The 22147-nt window shown below is 57.0% G+C and overlaps 2 protein-coding genes across 2 annotated transcripts; both read left to right on the top strand.

Annotated features, from left to right (window-relative positions):
• Positions 1-6752: 6752 nt before the first annotated feature.
• On the top strand, positions 6753-15906 carry FKBP1A (FKBP prolyl isomerase 1A). The gene is made up of 5 exons (XM_030233580.2): positions 6753-6882; positions 6989-7036; positions 12900-13012; positions 13734-13886; positions 14878-15906. The coding sequence occupies exons 1-4, from the start codon at positions 6759-6761 to the stop codon at positions 13860-13862; spliced, it is 414 nt and encodes a 137-aa protein (XP_030089440.1). The 5' UTR covers positions 6753-6758; the 3' UTR covers positions 13863-13886; positions 14878-15906.
• Positions 15907-17732: 1826 nt separating this feature from the next.
• Positions 17733-21002, top strand: SDCBP2 (syndecan binding protein 2). Its single transcript, XM_018917299.3, has 9 exons — positions 17733-18029; positions 18645-18710; positions 18832-18907; positions 19141-19244; positions 19411-19572; positions 19827-20002; positions 20070-20241; positions 20372-20463; positions 20547-21002. The coding sequence occupies exons 2-9, from the start codon at positions 18657-18659 to the stop codon at positions 20599-20601; spliced, it is 891 nt and encodes a 296-aa protein (XP_018772844.1). The 5' UTR covers positions 17733-18029; positions 18645-18656; the 3' UTR covers positions 20602-21002.
• Positions 21003-22147: the final 1145 nt, after the last annotated feature.

The following is a 22147-nucleotide window of genomic DNA, read 5'->3' as shown; positions in this document are numbered from 1 at the left end:
GCTGCGTGAGGGAAACTCATTCAGTGCCTTCTGGAATACTGCTTTTTTGGGACTGTGCCCCTGATTTTGTACACTGCTCCCTAGTACCATTACAATGAAGGTCTGTCATCCCTCAAGGGTAGCTGTTACCTCAGCTGATGTTAGTGGCCCAGCAAACTGTCCCCAGCCCAATAAGGCCAGTGAGCTGGCAGGTTGCCCCCTAACCCTAAAAGAGATGAGGGAAGTGGGAATTTGAGGCATTCCTTGACTCAGTTTCCTGTTCTCCAGCTATCCATGTGATGCTGCAGCCTGTGTCTCAGCCCAGGCTCTTGCACAGCCCTATGCCCACTGTTCATCCCTCCTCACTCTCTGCAGGGCTCTTCTGGAGGAGCTCACAGCCTTTTACAGCTCTCTCTGAACCAGGCCTGGTGCCTGAGATGGCCGTGTGCCCCACAGGGCAAGGCAGCCTTCCGTGTCCTTCAAAAGGTGTGCTGTGGATTTTCTGAGTGCAGGACAGAGATCCACCTGCTGCACTGGAGCTGCTCGGGGATCAGGAAAGCTGAAATGAGATGTGACCAAGAACCAGAGGTGCTCACAAGCTTGTCAGCCCCGAGTATCATCCAGGGTGGCCTGTGCTGAGAGGGGAGGTCAGCCCTGGTCTGCACTGTCCTGACAGAATGGCCTCAGGACAGGTCTGCTTGTAGGAGCATCTGGTTTGATGCTGAGGTGTATCACACTAGAGAGCAAATTCCGTTTGGGGCTGGAGGCAAGTCAGTGCTGTAGGTTGCCTCTGGGAACTTGCCAGATACTTGAGGATCCATGCGGTGTTTACTGAAGTTAACCACATCCAAATAAAAGAGAGGTTTTGCCATCAGCCCTTTCCTGCTTGCTGAAACACTCCTTGTGCTTCCCCTGCTGATCTGTAGAAATCCCCTGGGCTCTGGTCTTTGCAGTCTCTCTCCTCACTGCCTCCATTAGAGTCACTTTAAGCCTGATGCAATTTATATTTTTAATGTTACAGAACTTGAGGCGCTGGATTGCGATTCAATAGAACAGGAAAGGACAATGTCAGAGCTCAGCAGAGCACCATGCCTCAATTAGATCTGTGTCTCATTCATTTGCAGCCTCTCATCTCCTGCAAATATGTCTTGAGGAAAATCAGGGGAAACACCAGAGATGTGACCCTGTTGACAAGACAAGCCCAAGAGGAGCAAATGACACAAATGCTCACTGATCAGCTTTTGCCTTGGAGCTCTGGCTGGTGGAGGAGTGGGTGTGGGATCAGAGAAAGGTTTGGTTTGAAACAGACCTCAATGCTTATCTCATTCCAACTGCTGCCATGGGCAGGGACACCTTTCACTAGCCCAGACTGTGCCAGACCCCACCCAACCTGGCCTTGAACAATTCCAGGGATGGGGCATCAACAACTTCTCTGTGCCAGTTCCTCACCACCCTCAAACACTGGGTTGGAGCAGGAAAAGAGGCTGCCAGTGTGCCTGGTCCCTCAAATTTGCTGTGCAAGAGACTCTGAAGGCTAAAGATCATGGAACACCACTGAGCAGGACCTGGGGATCCAGGCTGGCCCAAGGGAGGGTTGTGTGTTAGAAGCACTGCACCCTGACCAGAGAGATTCCAGCAGCTGGGGAAACACCCCACAGCACCTCAGCTGGCATGAGCAGCTTGCCTGTGGGTATCAGGTGGAGCAATGTCCAGCCAAGAACAGGTATGTTTGTCCTGGGAGGCTATGACATCACTTGGGGTTTAAATCATCCTCAGAGAGAAGCAGCAGCTGTGGTTTAGCTGTCAGCCAGAGGTATGTTTTATTTCTAAGGTGGGATTGTTCCCTGGAGTCTCAGCTGCAGGAGAAGCCAGAGCTGCTCTCTGCACAAAGGCTGGCTCTCTTGCTGGGCCATTCCCTACCAGATGACAGGCAATGCCCTGTGGTTTTTCTTCCAGACCTTCCTGCTGGATGGTGTACAGGTGAGTGGCCACATGAGATGGGGTTACCTGCAAAGGGGTTCAGCAGTCTGGGGCAAAGGTAGAGTTTGGTAGGTAGCTGAAAGCCATCGGGAATGCATCCAAACTGGATCAGAATCACATGATTGTAAACATTGGTGGTGGAGAAGTTTCTGGGCCATTTCAACACTTGGAGGGGTGTCCAGGGAATGCAGATTAAACACTGGCTGGAACAAGCTGCATCGTGCTGCTGCTCACAGCCTTCCCCCCAGGACTTCTTTACATTTCAAACTGTCGTTTCCCTTACCACCCCCCCCCCCGGTTGGAGCCATTCCACATCTCTTTGACAATTTTCCTTGGAAGACACTGGGGTGCACTTGGCTTCCTAGTCAGCAAGAGCCCAAGGAGAAAAAAGCTGGTCCCATGGTGAATGTCCATGAAAATACCTCAGGAGGGTTTTGCTGTGTTTAAATTCTTTGAGTGGTAGCACAAGGAGGCAGCTGGGACCCTCCACTGGGAGGTGAGGTTTTTGAGGGATTCAGTGCTCTGAGAAGCCGGTATGGTGGGACATACTGGGTCAATTCTGCCAGCAGCTTTTCTCCAGACTCTAACTGGGGGCAGATCTTGCATGCAGAGGGTCACTGCTGCCCCAGGGTTCTGCTGCAGGGCAAGGACTTGAAGCAGTTAAGCAAGAAAATAAGATATATTAGAAACTCAGACATTAGGTTTTCTCTCAGATGTTACTGCTTCCTCTCACAGACCTTGATCTCACAGTAGCTGGGCTGTGGTTTGGAGGCTGGGGAAGAGGCTGCTCAGCTTGTGCAAGGAGCAGTGTGACCATCTTATCTGAGGGTCGCATCTGCCCAGCTCTGCTTCCTCCTCAGGGCTGCTCCAAGCTCTTTGCTGTCCAGGGTGCTCTGCTACAGCATGGTGTGATTCCTACCCTGCCTCTCTGAAATTCCTGTAGCACCTGTTCAGGTACAGCTCCTTCCAGACTGCAGGAACATTGTGCCTGGGGCTGACTGTCTCACACACCATCCTGTGCTGCGAGGGAAGGGGCACGGCCAGCTGGGGAGTTCCAGCCTCCCAGGCAAGGGACCTGGAACAGAGCCTGTGAGAGCTGCAGCTGGGTTCTATGAGGAATGGATGCAGTTTGAAGCCACTGCCCACTGTCCTACCCTGCCTAACTTCTCAGCAGGTTTCATGAGTGGCTGAGTTCCTTTTAAGCCACGTCAAGCAGAGAGTGGCAGCTGGGAATAAACCTGGGCTGGAGAGACTGAGTTCATCCAGACACGGATTTGCTGCACTGTCAGGATGTGCTGCTGTGGGGGAAAGTCATTGCTTCCTGTTGCTTCCTGTTCCCTGTCCCAAAGGCCTACTTTGTGTCCCAAACCCCTCCCTCACCCAGCTGGCAGGCACAGGGAGGGGGTTCTGCTGCAGCCCAAGTCCTACCACCTCACCAGATCTTCTTCCAGGGGTTGGCCTGGCAGGTCCTGACAGATCTCGGCAAGGCAGATCTATGCTTTCCTTTAGACTGCAGTGCTGGGAGGAAGGGCCCCCACCAGCCCCAGAGCAGCACTGAGACATCAGGGTGTGGAGGTGTCACTTAGCCTGGTAGAACACAAGCAACAAACACAGAGGTCGTTTTTGAGAGGAGACTATTTTTGATCAGTTTTTAGGGAAAATACTGTTGAGATAATTGATGTCTTTGTGCTCAGACTGCCCTTTCATAGGGAAAGGTTTAAAATTTCTTTGAACAAAGGCGAAGTTGAAGCCAGCAGTGGGTTAAAGCATGAGCAGAAACAACACCTGTCAGCAGGGGGGCGGGAGTCAGCTCTGTCCACCTGCCTGGACCATGTCACCTGAGTCACTTCTGGGAAAACAGGAGAGATTGGGCTGTGCTGTCTCTGGTCAGCAGCTGGGAGGGGCTGGCAGCTTGTCCTGGGTTTTGGCAGGTTGGGAGGTAATGGAAGAAGTGTCAAATGAATTTCAAGAAGGGCTGAACTTATAAATTGTAGCTACATCTCCCACAGCAGCATCTTCAAAAGCTGCTGGCACCCCCACATCTCTCCTGGCAACAGTGAGGGGGCAGTGGGGGGAGAGGGGGGAAATCAGCCATCCTGGGGCTGTACTGCTGGGCTGGGCTCAGCCTTGAGCAGAGGCAGAGGGGGAGACTGGTTATTTTTAGGGCTGGAGCTGGATCTGACCGTAGGGTGACCTTGCAGCTCTCCAGACTGGTGCACACTGGCAGGATTTGAGCAAATTGCTCCCCAGTTGTGCGATGAATTAATGCAAAGCCTTAAGTTTCACAGTGCAGCATAGCAATCAGGGGGGTGATGGTGTTTGAGAGCAGTGTCAGGATGGTCACAGCAGCCCTGCTTCAATACCATTTCTCTGATGCACAAAGAACCTCATGTTTTTCTCTTTTTTTTTTCCTTTACTGTTGTTTAGTTTTCTGGAGAGTGAAGGCTCTTCCTTGGGATCACCTGGCTCAGCCTGGTCAGGTGTTGGGATGCACTGCACTCTGCCCCTGCCTCACCTCCAGTCTGGCTGCCTCTGGGTTTAGGAGCAGTACAGGAGCAGGGTCAGTGCCCTGGTCCTGATGGCTACACTATTGTTCATCCAGGTGCCATTGCCCTTCTTGTCCACCTGAGCACACACAAGCTCATGTTCAGCTGCTGCTGTTCAGCACTTCCAGATCTCTTCCCAGATTCCCAGCCACTTTGTCCCAAATCTGGAGCACTGTGTGTGGTTGCTGTGACCTGAAGGCAGGACCTGGCACTTGTCCTTGTTGAATCTCATACCTTTGCCCTTGGACCATCGATTCAGCCTGCCCAGATCTCTCTGTGGATCCATCCTTTCCTCCAGCAAATATGCAGCTGCTGGTGTGTGTGGTGCCTGCCAGCCCACTGCTGCCTGGGGTGGTGTTTTTGTAGCTCAAATAATGTCCCTTTTATTTTTTACAGTATTAAATCTCAATGGTCATGCTTGTCCCTCTTTCTGACATTTCTGGCATTTCTGACTTTGTGGGTTCTGTCAGCGGATGATCCTCAGGGCAGGGAATGATTGGGGCAGAATTCACTAGTTTTCAAGCATTTGTGCTTTCTCAAGAATTTAGGAACCAGAATGTGACCTGGACCTGTCCTGGGTCTGACCAGCTAGACCCTGAGCAGTGAGGGGCTGGTCAAACCTGGCTGAGCTCCTTGTCCCCAGTGAAACACTGCTTGTTGCAGTGACCTTGCTGCTGGTAAGATGAGCAGGTTATGCCAGGGACTGAAAAAAAACCCCAAAAAGCCCTGAACCAAAACACCCCACCCAGAGCAAGAGCTGTTGTACCTGGCATGTGCAAGCGTGCCTGTGCCAGTGAGGCAAGAGCTCCAGAGTGGGCTTACATCCAGCAGCATTTTCCCCTTTCAGATCCTTGTTTATCACTAGTTCTTGTAGAGAGAGCAGGCCCAGCTCTCAGCAAAGGCAGCATTACTAAGTAGGGATGAGAACATGCCCCTTTTTATACCCTGTTTTTTTTTCACCTTGACTTACAGCCTCACACATCTGCCCTCCTGATGTGGAAAGTCAGGGACCACTGGCACCTTCAGTGTGTTGGAGCTTTAATGTAAAACATAATGCTATGGCATCAAACAAGAAAAATCCCACCCTAGGTATTTCAGTATTTAAAAGATACAAGTAAGGGACACAAGCAATTACAACTTGCTTCATGCTATTATCTGTTATTTTAAGAGCCTCCTCCTCTTGTGTCCCATTTTAATGCACTTGCTGAGAATCCTGGCTTTTTATTAGTCCCTTGTCTGTCCTTGGAAATTCTCTGTTCCCTTGTGGAGGCTCAAGTTCACCTCCTTGAAGTAAAGAAATAGGACACTTTGAGGCAAAAATCCTGTGCCTGGAGTGATTCTTTTTTAGACCGAAAAAGAAAATAGTTGCTGCTGTACCAGAAAAAAGTCCTTTTGAGTGTGGGATTGTTCAAACTTGCATATCTTCTGCTGAGCCTGTCCCAGCGATGCGGGGCCAGCACTGACCTCCCATCTGCACAGTGGGGAGCAGCATTCATCACAGAATCATTATGGCTGGAAAAGACATTTAAGATCATCAAGTCCCAGCATGACCAAGGCCAACAGTAAACCATGTCCCCAAGTGCCACATCCACACGTCTTTTAAATTCCTTCAGGGATGATGACTCCACTGCCCTGCACCAGTTTCTGATCATCCTTGTGAACCAATTTTCCTCAGTATCCAGCCTAAACCTCCTCTGGCACAACTTGAGGCATTTTTTCTTGTCCTGTCCCTTGTTCCCTGGGAGCAGAGCTTGACCCCCACACGGCTGCAGAATGAGAGGACATGGTTTTAAGATGCAGCAGGAGAGGTTTAGGTTGGGCATTAGGTGACATTCCTCCACAAGAAAGGTGATTAGACTTTGGCATGGGCTGCTCAGAGTGATGGAGTCACGGTCCCTGGAGGCGTTCAGGGAAAGGCTGGACGTGGCGCTCACTGCCATGCTGTAGTTGACATGGTGGTGTTGGGTCAGAGGTTGAACTCGCTGATCTCAGAGGCCTTTTCCAACCTAACTCATTCTGTGGTGGGCCACGCACCCCGCGGCTGTGCGGGCTGGAAATGGCGATAGGGGGGCAAAGCGCGCAAGGCCCGCGCCCGGAGGCTCCCTCATGGCCGGGCCGCGTTCCCCCGGCAACCGCGCGGTGCCGAGATGGCGGCGGGGCGGGGGGGCGGAAGATGGCGGCGGCCAGGGCGGCACCGCCGGGCGGGATCTATGGAAGGTCGGGCGGGATCTATGGAAGTGACGGGCGGGCTCTATGGCGGTGACTGCCGCGGCTGCGCACACGCGGCCCCTCCTCCGTCGGGCTGCGGGCGCTGCGGGTGCGAGCGGCACCGGCACCGGCATGGGCGTACATGTGGAGACCATCGCCCCCGGCGACGGTGAGCCGCGGCGAACCCGCTCCCCCCCACCCCCTCTCCCTGCCCTCCCCGCGGGTCCCGGTGCGGGTCCCGGTGCCGCGGGGTGATGGCGCGTGTCTCCCCGCAGGGCGGACGTTCCCCAAGCGCGGCCAGACCTGCGTGGTGCACTACACGGGTGAGTGCAGGGCGAGCCCGGGAGCGGAGGGGCGGGAGGGTCGGACCGGCCCGGACACCGGGGGAGCGGGGCCTGCCGGCCCCCCCGCCCCTGGCTGCCTGAAGGGACCCCGGGCGCGGTGGCTCGGGTGGGCCGCGGCGCTCCGTGGGGAGAAGGGGGGTCCGGGCCCCTTCGCGGGCCTTTCCCGGGGGGTGCAGATGAGCCCCCGGGCGGGGGATGGAGGTCCTGCCGGTGCCCCGTGGCCGTGGGGTGGCCCCGTTGTCCCCGTCTTTCTCGCAGCCTTTTCAATGAAAGGGCCTTTCCCACGCGTATCCAGCCTTCTTTCTGGGGGTGCACTGGGGAACGACCCAGAGGGGACCCGGGGCGCAGGCAGGGGCACCCCGGGTGGAGCCCTGGGGGTCCCAGGGCAGCCGAGACCCATGGGCTGTGGGGCGGCCGGGCCCGGAGCCCTTATGGGCTCCACGAGTCATCCCCCGGGAGCTTTGGGCTCTGCTTCTTCAGAGCGGGGTCCCTCCTGCCGCAGCTCCCTGCAGGAGTGCAATCCCCCTCCCCAGTCCTGCCCCAGTCCCTTCTCCATTGTAGGGTGACCCCAGGGGTACCCGTGGGGCTACCCCAGACCGTATCCTTGGATTTTCTGGGGGGACCCCGGTGCGGGTAACCAGGGCACTGTTGGGTGTTTGGGGTAGTGCTTTGATGAGGGGCTGCCCCAAAGCCAGGGAGGGTCATGTCCTCCAGCAGCCTTCTGCGAGCTGGGGGGAGAAGAAACCAATCTTAGGATCCCAAAAATGCTTTGAGGATTGCGCTGGGGGCTCTTGTCCCCCTGGGCTGCCTTTTGTACAGCGTTGGCTCAACAGCGTGGTAAAAACTAGTTAATGACTCATTTATTACTGGTTTTGCTAATAACCAATTCCCCTTCCTGCCCCAGTGTTTTCCGCCTCCCCTTGCTCCCCTTGGGGGGCTGGGGTTGCCCCTCTCTGCAGAACGGGGCTCAGCCTGCTGGGAGGACTCGGCGGGCATCCAGCCCATCTGCTGCTCCTCCATCTCCCCCGTCCTTCCCGTTCCCTCGTCAGCAGGGAGAGGAAGCAGCTTGGTCTGCCTGGCCGCCCCGTTTCCTCCGCCGGTGGAAGAACAAAGAGAGGCTGGCAGGCAGTCAAGTGGCTCCCGGTGGGCCAGTCCTGCTGCCTGCCAGCCCTTCCAACTCCCAACCCTCCAGCTCCCTGCGCTGGCTCTCCCCTCCTGCTGTGCTGCTGGAGCTTGGCTGCTCTCTCCAGCCCTGTCCCCTATCCCGGCAGAGCTGTTTGGGGGTCACTAGCATCCTGTCCCCACGTCACGGTTCTTCAGGCAAAGTGCTACGTGGTGACTTGCTCACAATGGACCCTCCCCAGCAGCAGTGATGTGCTGCGCCTGGGAGACGTTCTCTAATTTCCTTTATTTTATTTTTTTGTTATTATTGTCTCCATTTGTCCTTCATCCCCACCCCTGTTCAGTCTGCAGGCAGCTCCTGCCCCCCCGCCCCGCCTCGGCAGGCAGCAGGAATCAAACACCTCCAGGCCCTGATGCCATTTCCCTGCGTCGGCAGTGCAGTTCCTGCATCTGGCTCTGCCAGAGACAGGAGCAGGGCTTGGCTCATGGGAAACCTTACAAACCTTTGATTCCCAGCCCGGTTGCAGCGCTCCCGATCCCAGAGTAGCATCAGGGATAGTGGCAGAGTGCAGTGCTGGAGGTGCCGAGCTCCAGGACAACTTCCAGAGCCCTGCGTTGGCTCTGTCTCCAGCTGCCCTTTGCTCCAGTGCTGGGGAGATCCAGCCTGTGGTGTGCAGGAGGCAGCTCTCCCTGTGCTGGGTTATGGATGCACAGTGGTTTGGGTAAAAACCATTTGGGGAAAAAAACAGTGATCCAAGGGGTTGGGACTGTGGGGAGCCAGCTTGGTTAGCTAGCAGCTGGTGCTGCTTCTGCCTGTGCCCAGGCTCCTGCTCCATGGGGCATGGCCCTGCCAAGAGCATCCCAGAATGGACAGACAGCCCTGGTGCATGAGGGCAGTGCAGAGGAAAGAGGTGGAGACAAGGGCAACTTCCTTGGAGATGCCAGTTGCTTATGCTGGGGTTGCAGAGATGGAAATATATGGGGAGAGTTGGTGGAATTGAACCTGTTCCCCCTCCTTCCTTCCAGGTCTTGGGTATTTTTGTGGAGAGCTGGTGCCACGGAGTGTCCAAAAGAGCCTTTGATGTGAAATCTGCTAGGTGGGGCTCTTAAAGGGGCTAAATCAAGTTCCCTGATGCACCCAGTGTGTTCAGTACACTTTGCTTGCAGCAACTGGCATGGGTTGGAATGGAGTGTGGGAGTGAATCAGTGGGGAGAGGATGTGGATTGGGGGCCAATAGAGCCAAGCCCCCCTGAGTCAGAGCAGGGAGCAGAGTGGGGCTGCTGTGCAGTTGGGGGTCCTGCAGTGCTGGTGCTAGGGGGACCAGCTGTGTGGGAAGACTGTGGGCACCCCACTGCGCTTCAGGAGGGGAAGTGGGGGGCCATAATCATTCTGGGTAGTGCCAGGACAGGAACAAGTCTGACATGGATTGGCCAAATGGCTTTGAGTGGCAAAGCACACTCAGCATGTGGGGTTTCTGAGGAATTTGGGCTTGGAGCAGAGATGGATACTGGAGGATCCTGCCTTTCTCCAGCAGGATAGCACTGAGGGGACTTCTGTCCTCCCGTTGTGCCTGTGCACAGTCCCTGGGGCAGTGATGCTCCCCTGGCTGCTCTGGGTGCTGCCCTCGATGCTCTCCTGCTGCTCAGTGAATGTCCTGTGGTCAGGAGGTGTTTCCTCCCCAGTATGCGACTGCCCGTCCATGGGTTGTGGCAACTGTGGGAGCTCAGCGCTGTCTCCTGCACCACCTTCCCTGCCTGCACTAGGGTCCTCTGTCCTGCCAGACCTCAAGCATGGTGGGCAGAGCCCTCTCCCCAACCATCTGTGGGTGATAATGGGGTGGGCTTGAGTGATGGGGAATGCTGGTGGAGGCAGGATTGAACCTCATCCAGGCATCCCTGCCCTGAGCAGGGGTTTGGAGCATGCTGGGTATTCCAGGGCTTCTGAGAAGGGTTTTCCATCCTGTCCCAGCTGGAGCAGAGGTGCCTGCCCCACTGCTCTGGTCTCTTCCTGCCTCTCCTTGGGAGGCTGGCTCTGTGCTGGAGCCCCTGGGCAATGGTCGTGCCAAGGATCAGCACCGAGGAGGGGATGGAGGGGGTGCGGGTGGGGCTCCCCCGGCAGAACCCGACCCGGCAGGTTTGTCCCAGGGCTGACTGTGCCTGCTCCAGCACCGCTCTTTGCCGCCTCTGCCCGCCCAGGGGGGCCCGGAGCCAAGTCGCATGTTGCAGCTGGCGTCTCCCAGCTCCTGCCTGCCAAGTGTGGCAGAGACCTGGCAGGGCCACGCTGCCCGGCTGGGGCTGGGGCTGTGCTCCAGAGCCCCAACTTCATCCCATGGCTGCTGCAGCCTCAGCTGTAGGGCTCTCTGTTCTTCCTCACTGTGATTCCCTGAGACCTCTTGGGGTCTGCATAGACCAGCTGGGATTTCTGGGGGCTCAGATCCTTCTGGGTGGGAGCCAGGGCAAGTGGCAGGTGGCTCTCCACAATCCACCTGTGTGAGCTCTGCCCTTCTTGCAGGGCTGGGGGGTGACAAACATGGAGCCCTGTCAGGGGCTTGGATAAGCTGGGATGTGCCAGGGGCTGTCTGCTGCTCCTGGGCTCTGCTGGGGTAGCTGCTTTTGCCAGAAGATGGTTTTCCTCCATAATAGCTTTAAGATCTCGTTATCTCCTTGCTCAGGGATGGCAGGGATGAGAAAATGGTTGCTCATACTTGTCCAGGGCTGGAGAAGTGTCCCAGGAGGCTTGTGGGCAGATGAAGTGCCTGAGATGAGGATGCAGTCTCCGAAGGATTGGAACCTCTTTGTATTCCCCGCTGGCATGATGGGGGAGCATGGTCAGGCTCCCACATATGGCTTCATCCTGGTTCGGGAGAGCTGAGTGATCGATCCCTCAGGCTGCTGCAACCAGCATAGTCCATCAATCCCTCTCTTCTGCAGCCAGGGAACTGCCAGCTCTGAAACACTTCCTGGGGCTGGACTGGGACAGGTGAGCTGGGCAGTAGAGTGGGGCAGTGCCGTCCACTCCCATGAAAGGTTGGCAGCATCTCCTGCACCGCTGCTGATGCCTCTGGACATCGAACGGGATGCACTTCTGCAGGCTGCAGATGACCTGGGAGCATCCCAGTAGTCACTGCTTGCTGTGACAAGCAGAGGGTTGTGCTGCATGGCCTCTGGTGTTTTTCCTTGGTGGATGTCCTGGGAGAAGGGTGGCAGAGAGCTTTCCTCTCACTCCCTCCTCAGCCACCTTGGCCCAGTGCTGCACTGGAGGGCTGGGAGCCGAGTCAGGGTCAGCTGGGGCCACAGCCAGGCAGCGCTGCTGGTGCCAGCCAGCATGGGCTGCCCCTGTCTCTGCTGCCAGGCAGGAGGAAGGCCAGTGGACGGGAGCGAGGAGCAGTGCCAGATGGGCTGGAAGCAGGTTCAGCAACAAGAGGTTTATCCTGGAAGGAGGAAATGAGAGTACTCCAGATTTACTATTCCAAAGTCCAGTGCTACAGTGTGACCGGCTGAGCTGACGCTCGACACACTGGACAAGGGATTTTTGCTGTCTGTTAAATTAAAATATTAATTCTACTCCCTGAGAGGAGCCCACAGGTCTTTGTGCTTGTTGCCCCTGCAAAAGTAATGTATTTTTTCCCATTCTCTTCTTTCTGTTCAACATTTCCCATTACTGTGGCTGCTGGTCCCTGTGTGCCATTCCCTCTGGTCACTGTGCAAAGAGGGGCTGAGCTCCCCCATCCCATCTTTTTCACAGACACATTTTTTATTGCACACATGCTCTGGCAAAAGGAAGTCAATCTACCCTATGCCATCCTCAGGAAGTTTGGTTTTTCAAGACTGTAGAGCAGTTTTCAGTGGGGATAACAGGATTTTCTAGCTGTTTTGGGAAGTGAAATGTTTTGGAAGAGAGTTTAATTTTGATCTTATCGCACAGGGTTTATTGTACAGGGCACTAGCTGTGTTAATGTAGAGCTGGAGCTGCTTTACAGGAGTTGACTGGTGGAGTTACTGCTCCTATAAGGCAGCGCCAGCTCCAAGATTCCCCAAGAAGGTCAGGCAGGGAGCAAGGGAGGGGAGGAAATTCCTCCTTAGCTCATGTTGGGGAGTTATATTTAGCTCTGGGGATATCAGCCTGGCTCAGCCCGTGCTGGGGAATGAGGGCTGCCCCAGGCACATGCATCCAGCACTTGGTGCTGCCTCTCCCTATCGTCATTCCCGGGTCCAGGAGGGATTTGGCTTAGATCAGCTGGGCACAGTCAGGGCTGGAGGCCAATCACAGCCTCCAGATGGGGCACTAGAGTGTCATCAGTGTTTTGGGTGCCTGAAGATAGAAGCCTGGTGAGTGAGAGGTGTGTTTGCTGGTGGGATGGGAAGTACAGGGTCAGATCCTGCTGCCTGATGATAAATGGCTGTTGGTGGTGCTGCAAGGTGGGCAAGATTTTCTTCCCCCGTCCAGCTGCTCCCCTGTCAGTCCTTGGTCCTGGGCCAGAGGGGCACTGCTCTTTGGGCTGAAACAGTTAAGTGTCATCCTTCCCTGCCCTGGGATTGGTGATGCCACGGGGGTTTCCCCTCCTGTACAGGTGTTTCCCAGGGAAAAGGAGGACAAGCTGAGACACATCTTTGACTCAGAGCTATGTGACTGTCACCTGCTCAGGCTGCCAGGTCACAGCATCTCACATTGGTGTGTGTGGCTCTGTCCCTGTATCACCATCTCCCTCTCTCTCCCCAGGTATGCTGGAGGATGGGAAGAAGTTTGATTCCTCCCGTGACAGGAACAAGCCGTTCAAGTTTGTGATGGGCAAGCAGGAGGTGATCCGTGGCTGGGAGGAAGGAGTCGCTCAGGTGCCTGGAGCTCCTCTGCCTCGCACTCCCCGTGCTGGGCTGTGCCGCGCCGGGAGCTGCAGCGTGGGCAGGAATCAGTGTGCATGCAGCTCGTTCCCTCTTTTATTATTTCTTTATTTTATTCCCCTGTTCCACCCCCTCAGCGCTGGGAGGTGTGGGTGTGAATATCACCTTCTGCATTGCCACCTGCCAGCTAGCAGGAATGGAGCCGGGCCAGGCCCCAGCAACACCTACGGCACATTGGTGACTCAGCGGTGACATTTCTGCTCAGAGTGAGCTCTGGAGGAGCACGGCGGGAGCACTCAGGCCTCCCGGGCTCCGGAGCCCACGCGCAGGGAGGGCTGGTGGGCACAGCACAGCTCCGGGCTGTGATCCCACGCTGTGGGCACAGCACAGCTTCAGCTCCTGCCCGCATGACACTGCTCACTCTGTGCCGTGCTGGCAGCACAAGCACAAGGATGTGGTGGCTGGAGGGAATGGTCTGGCATTCCCTGCCTTCCCTTGTGTGAAGGACATCTCAAGTCCTGCTCTTTTTCCAGCCCATGCTGCCTACCTTTTCCCTTTGGCATTCTTCCTGTTTCTCTGCTTTGTGCAGCCTGGGTCCGTGCTCTTGGCCACTGTAGGGAAAGCAGTGGGGACAGGTGTGTGTGTCCCTCCTCTGTCACTTATCTGGCAGTTGTGCCCATTTCCTGATGTCCCTATATTTCTGTCCCTGCCCCAGATGAGCGTTGGTCAGCGGGCAAAGATGACCATCTCCCCAGATTACGCCTACGGCTCCACTGGCCACCCAGGGATCATCCCACCAAACGCCACTCTAATTTTTGACGTGGAGCTCATGAAATTGGAATGACCCATCCCAGCACCCTGTCCTCGGGTAAGGAGGGGCAACTTCCGTCAGGGGTTGTGTGGATTGAGGACAGCTCAAGGCCCCTCTGATCTTGGGACAGTGTGGGGAGGTGGGGTGGAGGCAAGGGGGGAGTGACCAATAGTAGAGAATATGAGAAGGACAGGGCAGGTCTCTGTGGGTAGAAGTTGCTCTTGGGTGTCTGGTGAGCTGGGGTTCAGATCACTACAGTGCTACATGCAAAGTTCCCAGCCTGGCTGAGCAGGTTCATGTCAGTTCTTTGTGCCTTGGGTTCTGAGTGTTGTTGCACCAGCGGGGCTCAGTTGCCACACCCCTCCTGCCTCTCATGCTGCCAGGGCATGGGGCTGATGGTGTGGGCAGGAGACAGAGACTAAGACCCAAGGGTTGCAGCACTTCTGCTATGGAGACATGCTGAGAGCTGGAGTTGCTCAGCCTGGAGAACAGAAGGTTCTCAGGAAACCTTGGAGCACCTTCCAGAGCCTAAAGAAGCTCCAAGAGAACTGGAGAGGGACTTTGCACAAGGGCCTGAAGTGATAAGGCAGACAAGGGCAAGGCAGAACAGCTTCACACTGACAGAGGGCAAGGTTACATTAGGTATTAGGGAGAAATTCTTCCCTGTGAGGCTGGAGGAGCCCTGGCACTGGCTGTCCAGAGAAATTACGGCTGCCCCATCCCTGGAAGTGCCCATGGCCAGGTTGCATGGGGCTTGTGGCAACTAGACTAGTGGACAGTGTGCCTACCTGTGCCAGGAGGCTGAAACAAGATGGGTCTTTAAGGTCCCTCCCAACCCAGCCCATTTTGTGATTCTGTGGGGCTCTGTCCTGGGGTGTGGAGTCTCCATAGTGTGGGCAGGGTGGGGCTGTGCTCCCCCCTGTGATCAAGGCTTGACTGCTGCTCTGAGGGCCCAGTGTGGTTTGTGTGGAAGCTGCTGTGCCCTGGGCACATTCCCTCCTTGTCCAGCAGGCAGCTCTGTCACACTGCCTCTCCTCTCTCCACACAGGTTTGGCACATGGAGGAATCCAGAATCTCAGCTTCAAGAAGAGTGCACATGACTTTGTACGGAGCTTTTCCTGATAGTCCACTACACTCATTGTATAACCTTACACCTTGATTGAATGCCTTTGGTCACTAAGCTTTGCGTCTGACTCTTCCTCCTTGTATCGTGTTTTTATGTCTTTTTAAACTATACACCGTAAACCTCAACTCTTTTTGGGTCAAGTTCTTAATCTTATTTTTGTTCCAGGTGTAGACTACATTTTCCCAGTAGCACGCAGATGGGCTGACCTTAGATAGGAGTCATTTGAACAAAAGGAATCCTGTTAGTTACTTGTTTTGGTGCAGATTTATGGTGTTTCCAAACCAGAAATTGCTGCTGCTGCAAAAGCCATAGCAGAGTGAGGTTGTCGAGGCTGAAGGGATGCAGAGAGCAAGGTAGCACTAGGATTGTTTATAGGAATTCTGCCTGGAGTGGGACAGCGAGGGAGCCTGGCCTTTCCCTGCTCCCTGGGGAGCATCACTGCAGGCCTTGTGGGTTTGCTCTGGGAAGGGAGGGCTGCCCTGCCCCTGCTTCACCCTGCCATCTCATGGTGGGCCTGCCTTCCCCTCCAGACCACTTTTGGATTTAGGGAGTTGGGTTTCCACCAGAGCTCCACCACACCCTGAAAATCCCGTAGCATGGAGCTTTCTTTAAAGAAAAAGGAAAACTGGACAAAGGGAAGGTGCTGTCTGCAGTGGAGGTGGTGAGGGCTCAACTCAACAAAAATGCCTCTGTCCTCCTTCCCCGTGGAAAGGAACCATCAGCCCCCCGTTGTCCCTGCTCTGAGCACACCTGCCCATTCTCTCCTGCCACCTGATGCTGGTCATCGCTGCTTGCCTGGTCTCACAGGACGCATAGCTGTCCCCTGTGCCCCTCCCTCTGCCCTGCCCAGTCCCTTGGTAACAGAAATTCCCACCGGTCACTTCCTTCTCCGCCGCACAAAGGTATCCAGTTTATTATCGCAATAAAAACGCTTTATGCTGGCTTTTCTCAGCCCTGTGTCCTGGAGGTTCTTCCCTCTCTCGTCTGTCGCTCAGCACAGCAGGGGCTGGGCTGGGCTCAGGGGGTGCTGTGTGGGGTGCTGTGGGTGCTGCTCTGGGCTTGTGGGGTGCTGTGCCAGACTCACGGGGTGCTTTGGGTGCTGTGCCAGGGTCGCAGGTGCAGTGCCAGGCTCAGGCAGTGCTGTGCCAGGGTTGTGCTGCTGTGCCATAATGTCAGGCTCAGGTGCTCGGGGAGAACAGTAGGGTGCCTGGGGCTCCTGTACTCTGTGGGGAGGTGATGGCGGCCTGCTGGAATTTACATAATTAACTGCCTCACCATAACCTATTAAGCATTGCCCTCACAGCCTCATGCCCTTGTGGCTGTGACTCAGCCTGGACTGGAAGCATGAAGGATAGAAGGATGCATGTTCCCATGGTCCTTGTAGCTCCAGGGAAGCCTTTCTTTGCACCTTTCAGGATTTCAGTTGTTTTTGAAAGCTGGACATGGCACATGGGGCACAGCACATCACCTGCTTTGGGCTTTGCTGCTGTAGCTGTGGGTGCTGTGTGTGTAGGACCTGCTCAGGGCCAGTGCCTTGTTCCTCTGCTGACAACCTTTGATCAGTGTGCCACAACTGATAGCACAGCCACGATCAATAACGCAGCCTGTCCCAGCTGCCAAGCAAAGTTTGTGTGTAATGGGTCCTGGAGGGAGCAGTGGCGCTGGGGCAGGAGCAGCTCAGCCACTGGGATGCATCCAGGAGCACTGGTGCTTGGACAGGGCCCTGCAGGAATGAGCACTGCCCTTAAATGCGGCTCAATTAAGCAGAACAGGAGCTTGGGGGGCACCAGCACCCTGCTCTGTCCTTTGCTGTGGCCGTTTCTGGGTGGAAGCTTGAGGCCAGTTTATGTTTCTCTTCCTGCAAAGCATTTCCTTTAATTATTAACCAGTGCCAGCAGTGACATGGCTTCTGGCTGGGGCTAAGCCAGGGCAGGAGGGAAGCTGAGGGAAGCCTCCTGCCCTTGGGCCCTCAGCCCCTGCAGAGCTCCTAAAGCATCCACGAGTGCAGGTGGGGTGTGAGTCCTTACAGCTGTGGTTTTGTGGGGATGAGGGTTTCAGGGAATGAACAGGCTCCAGGAAACAATTCTCTCTGTCTGTGTAGGACTCCCTCTGTCGCTGGCATTCAGGCTGTTCTTGTCCTGGGCTGGTCAAGGCAGCTGGGCACCATCCAGCTAAAAATAACACCTGTAAATAAAACACTTCCTCCTGGCCTGGCACGCCAGAGCAGAGGCACAGGGAGCTGGGGTGTGCCTGGCTGCGGCTCCACAGAGAGACTGGCCCCATGCCGGGCAGCTCTGGGCTGGTGCCATCCGGTCCAGGCCTGCCTGAGTGACCTCAGCACCCCCTGCCCAGCCCCTGGGGACACGGTGTCCCATGGCATCCTCAGTGCTGACAGCAGAATATCACTGCTGGAAGGCTGGATCCCCAGGTGGCATGGTGATGGCCCATGGCAGCAAGATGCCACGGCCACCCCAACTGAGCTCTGTGCTGGCTCAGTTTCTCCACCTGCAGCATGGGACTCCCACAGCTGGCACATGTCCCAGGTGACGTTGGGAAGGGTGTGGGACACGGGATCCCAGTCACAGCCGCGTCAGCCCCATGTGCCAGGGCAGAGAGGTGTCAGTGGGAGCCACCACCCACGCAGGGGATCACGGTGGGGACCCCCCCTTCACCCCCGAGCAGGGCCTGTGGAGCCCAGGGAGGATAATGGGGGGGGTCCCAGTCTGGGAGCCAAGCCATGTGCTGGGGGTGGCAGGAGAGGTGGTGCGGGGGGGGGAGGCTCCATGGGGGGGGGGGGGTTAAGTCCCATCCCTGCTCTCCCAGGATGCCCAAACCTACAGAAAGCCATCCCTGCCCCTAATCCAATCCCTGTCCCTAATCCAATCCCTGTCCCACCCCTGTAGTGTCAGGGCTGTGTGCATTGTTGCCTTCATCTTCTTCCTCTTCCTCACCTGTGCCCTACCTAGCGGGGGTGCAATCAGCTGAGGCTGTCTGGCCCCTCCCTGGGCTGGGCCTGGCTATAAAACCCAGGGGCCAGGCAGAGGGTGTCACAAGGATCTGGGAGCTGTTGGCAGGTGAGTCCAGGGGCGCCAGCGTTGGACTTGGGGGGGTCTTGTCTGTTGGATGCTGCTGCTATCCCTGGGCTGCAGGTGGGATCCTGCCTGGTTCCCACAGGGCTCAGAGCTGGGTCTGGATTTGGCCCCTACACAATGAGTTTTGGATTATGCTTTTTGGGGCACAAGATGCCATAGAGTAGGTTTGGCGGGGCACAGCCTTGGGCACAACATGAGGTGCAGAGGGGGCTGCTGGTGTGTATGGGGGCTGTTCCCATGGGACATCTAACTGCTGTGTCTGGGTAATGCTGGAATGGACCCAGTGGCCAGCTGGACATGGGGAGCAGAGGGGTCTGATGAGGGGCAAGGGGGCCATTCCCATGGGAATCCCCCCTCCCCTGTCTGGATGGTATTGGGATGGCTCTGTGGGGCAGATGGACATGGGGAGCAGGACCTGCCCGGCACACAGCCATCCGTGTCCCAGCCACCAGGAAGTGGTGGTGGTGGTGGCCCTGGTGACATAGCCTTGAGTCACACTGGAGACTCCAGGTGACAGCCCATCTCCGGTACATGGGCTGGGAGGGATACTTGGAGAAAGGCAGCCCAGTCCTTGAACCACTCCATCCCTGTCCCCAGACAGCAGCAGCGATGGCAACACTCTACCCCTCCCTGGAGGACATGAAGGGCCACCAGGTCCTGCAGGTCAGTGCCAGCTCAGCAGTGTTACAGGGGGTGAGCAGACCCCCATGGGTCCCTGTGGGGTCTCACCTCAGAGGGTCCCCAGGGTGGGGGGCACAGCATTGAGCACCCTGTCTCTTGGCAGGCACAGGCAGCAGCTGGGGTGAGGACCCCCGCCACCACAGTGGTCACAGAGAAGCCGAAGCTCGCCTCAGGCACTGGTAAGGTGGGACATGATCAGCTCACTCTGCGCAGGGGCTGTCTGGGTGTGCAGTGGTGCTCAGTGTGGGGGGCTCAGCTGAGATCCCCCCACAGCTCAGTGCATGGATTGGGGATGGGATTTTGGGGTCTCTTTTTGCTGGCCCATGGTCTGAGAGGGCTCTTGGGATGGAGGGGGCATTGGCTGTGGGTTGGGGGCCCCAGGATCTCAGACCACCCTTGGTATGTCCCTCAGAGCCTCCTGTGCTGTACCCCAACCTGGCCGAGCTGGAGAACTACATGGGGCTGGCGCTCTCCAGCGAGGAGATCCAGAAGAACCTGCACAAGGAAGGCAGCACCGTAGGTGTCTGTGCTGGCAGCTCCCTGCCCCATGGCTCCCCATGCCAGAGCAGGGCTCCCTCTGCTTCCTCATCCTGCCTGAGAAAGGGATGCAGTGCTCCCAAGGGCTGAGGTGCACAGGGCCCTGTGTCCCCCCTGTCCCCACTGACCCCCAGCTCCCCCGCAGGCACTGACCCCCGTCGGGCCCTCCCCAGGCCAGCTGGTTGCCCCCCTGAGCGGGAACAGCGCAGGGCTGCGGCGGGCAGAGATCAAGCCGGGCGTGCGGGAGATCCACCTGTGCAAGGACGAGCGGGGCAAGACGGGGCTGCAGCTGAAGAATGTCGACCAGGTGAGGGGCTGGGCTGGCACGGGGCAGGGCATGGCACGGGACTGTGTCATGGCATGATGTGACATGGCATAAGCATGACAGTAGAGCACAGCATGACGTGGCAGTGTATCACAACACAGCAGTGTGTGGCATTAAATGTCACAGCGTGCCACAGCACAGCAGGGTGCAGATGGCATGGCATGGCATACCACGGTGCACGGCACGGCCACTGGGCCCTGTGCCAGCCCTGTGCCACCACTCCACTGTGTCCCCAGGGCATCTTCGTGCAGCTGGTGAAGGCCAACTCGCCAGCAGCGCTGGTGGGGCTGCGCTTCGGGGACCAGGTGCTGCAGATTGACGGCAAGAACTGTGCGGGCTGGAGCAGTGACAAAGCACAGCGTGCGCTGAAGAAGGCGAACCCTGAAAAAATCGTCATGGTGGTGAGAGACAGGTGAGTGCCTGGTGGCACCGGTGGGGTGGCAGTGGTGCTGGCAGCACTGACGGTGCTCTCCCCACAGGCCTTTCCAGCGCACCGTGACCGTGCACAAGGACAGCACCGGCCACATCGGCATCGTGGTGAAGAAGGGGAAGATTGTGTCGCTGGCCAAGGACAGCTCGGCTGCCCGCAATGGGCTCCTCACCCACCACTGCATCTGTGAGGTGAATGGCCAGAACGTCATCGGCATGAAGGTAGGGCTGGGCCCTGGGGGTGCAGGACATGCCTGGGGAGTCGAGGATGTGGCCAGAGAATCCAGGAGGGAGTGGGATACTGAGCAAAGCTGGGCACCTCACAGACCGCCCGCCCCCCCTTCTCCTGCAGGATAAGCAGCTCATGGAGGTGCTGGCAGGGGCTGGGAACGTGGTGACACTGACCATCATCCCCACCGTGATCTACGAGCACATGGTCAAACGGTGAGAGCGTGGGGCTACGAGGACCCCCACACCCCACAGGGACCCCCGGGTTCCCCCCATCGACCTTTCTTCCCTTTGCTCAGGCTCTCATCAGGGCTGGTGAAGTCGTCCATGGACCACTCCATCCCTGACCTGTGACACTATCACTGCTGTTCCGGGACCTGATGCTGGAAGCCCAGAGGGCCTGCTGAGAGGACCCCACAGCACCTCCAAAGGAGCTATTCTAGCACAAAACCCCTTATGCTGTCAGAGTCTGGTGGCTGCTGGGCGGCTCCTCCTCTCCTCAGCAAGGATGGGGCAGATAGCCTGTACCAGGGTTCCACTGTCCCCGTGTCCCTGCTTGGGCCACCCCTTCAGGGCAGATGCCAAGGGCTGGCTCCAGCCAAAGCAGACACAGACCCAGCGACATTTATTACATCCACCACAGACAGTGAGTACAGGACAGGGGAAACAAGAAGAGGGGGGTTACAGCTTTTTCAGTTCTGTATTTAAAAAATATATTATATAGATTTGTCTTTCAAATATAGTCGTTACATTTATTTCTTGGCAAAGCTTTGGATAGCCTAACAGACGTGTACACAGATCCACAAATACATTGCACGAGAGGCGAATATCCCAGCTCCACTTACATCTGCCCCGGCTGCCTGGACACTGCTGCTCCGCAAATCCTTCCCCCAGCACCTGATGCTGTGCTGGTGGCAGAGCTGCTGTCCCCACTGCCCCCCAGCACGGGCAAAGCTGGCAGAAGGGGGATGCAGGGAAGTGTGGGGCACACAGGATCTGGCACGTGCCCCTCTGGGGACCACTGAACACCGGCGTGTGGAGCATCACCGGCTGCCAGGGCACCTGGCCGGTGGCACCCACGGGTGGGGAGTGGGCTTGGGTTGGGGTTGGGGGGAAACACTGTTAGTTCAAGTCACGAAGAAACCACAGACATTCGTGGGGTGGGAGTGCGGCACGGGGGAGCCCCAAGTCCCGCACCCCAACAGCCCCGCTGAGCAATCCTTGCTGTCTTTGTGTTTCAAGAACAACAAAAAAAAGGCATTTTTTTCCAGAGGCCGCCAGCAAAGCAGGGGTTTGGGTGGGCCGGGGCGGCAAAGGGCTTGGCTCTGCCTGCACGGCACTGCCAGCACCCCAGCAAAGGCATCCGAGCTCCAGCACATGGTGGGATCACCGGCATCACGGCTGACAGAACTGCAGGAGGGCCCGGTCCCACTCCCCGACAGCCAGAGTCCCAACAGACGGGCTTCAGTCTGTACCCAAAAAAAAGTGAATATAGTGCAAAGCAAAGGGAGGGAGAGCCCACGGCTTCCTCGGGGGGTTCCGTGCGTGATCTGCAGCCCAGTTCCATCCCAGTGTGGGGAGGCATGTCCTAGGGAATGGGGGGCTGGCCCGAACCTCTCCGGAGCTGATCCCTGTGTCTGGACAGGAACCCCCAACCCCCTGCCCACAGACAGACCCCGCTCCTGGAGCCAGGAGCCGCTGCATCCCCAGCGCTCCACGCTGCCAGCGGCTCCTCGCCATCACCCGTCCGTGGCACGGCTGGCCCCGGGGATAACCCGGCGAGAAACAAAAAGCAAGTGCGAAGGAGGGAGACCCCCCCTGGCGGGTGCAGCCCCCCGCAGCCAGAGGCACATGCAGGGGAGTCCATCGGCGGGGGGTGACGCTGGGTGCCAACACCCCT

This window comes from Serinus canaria, chromosome 20, assembly GCF_022539315.1.
Source record: "Serinus canaria isolate serCan28SL12 chromosome 20, serCan2020, whole genome shotgun sequence".
NCBI classification, from domain to species: Eukaryota; Metazoa; Chordata; class Aves; order Passeriformes; family Fringillidae; genus Serinus; species Serinus canaria.
The sequence above is the reverse complement of the archived record's forward strand: the minus strand, read 5'-3'. Positions and strand labels throughout refer to the sequence as shown.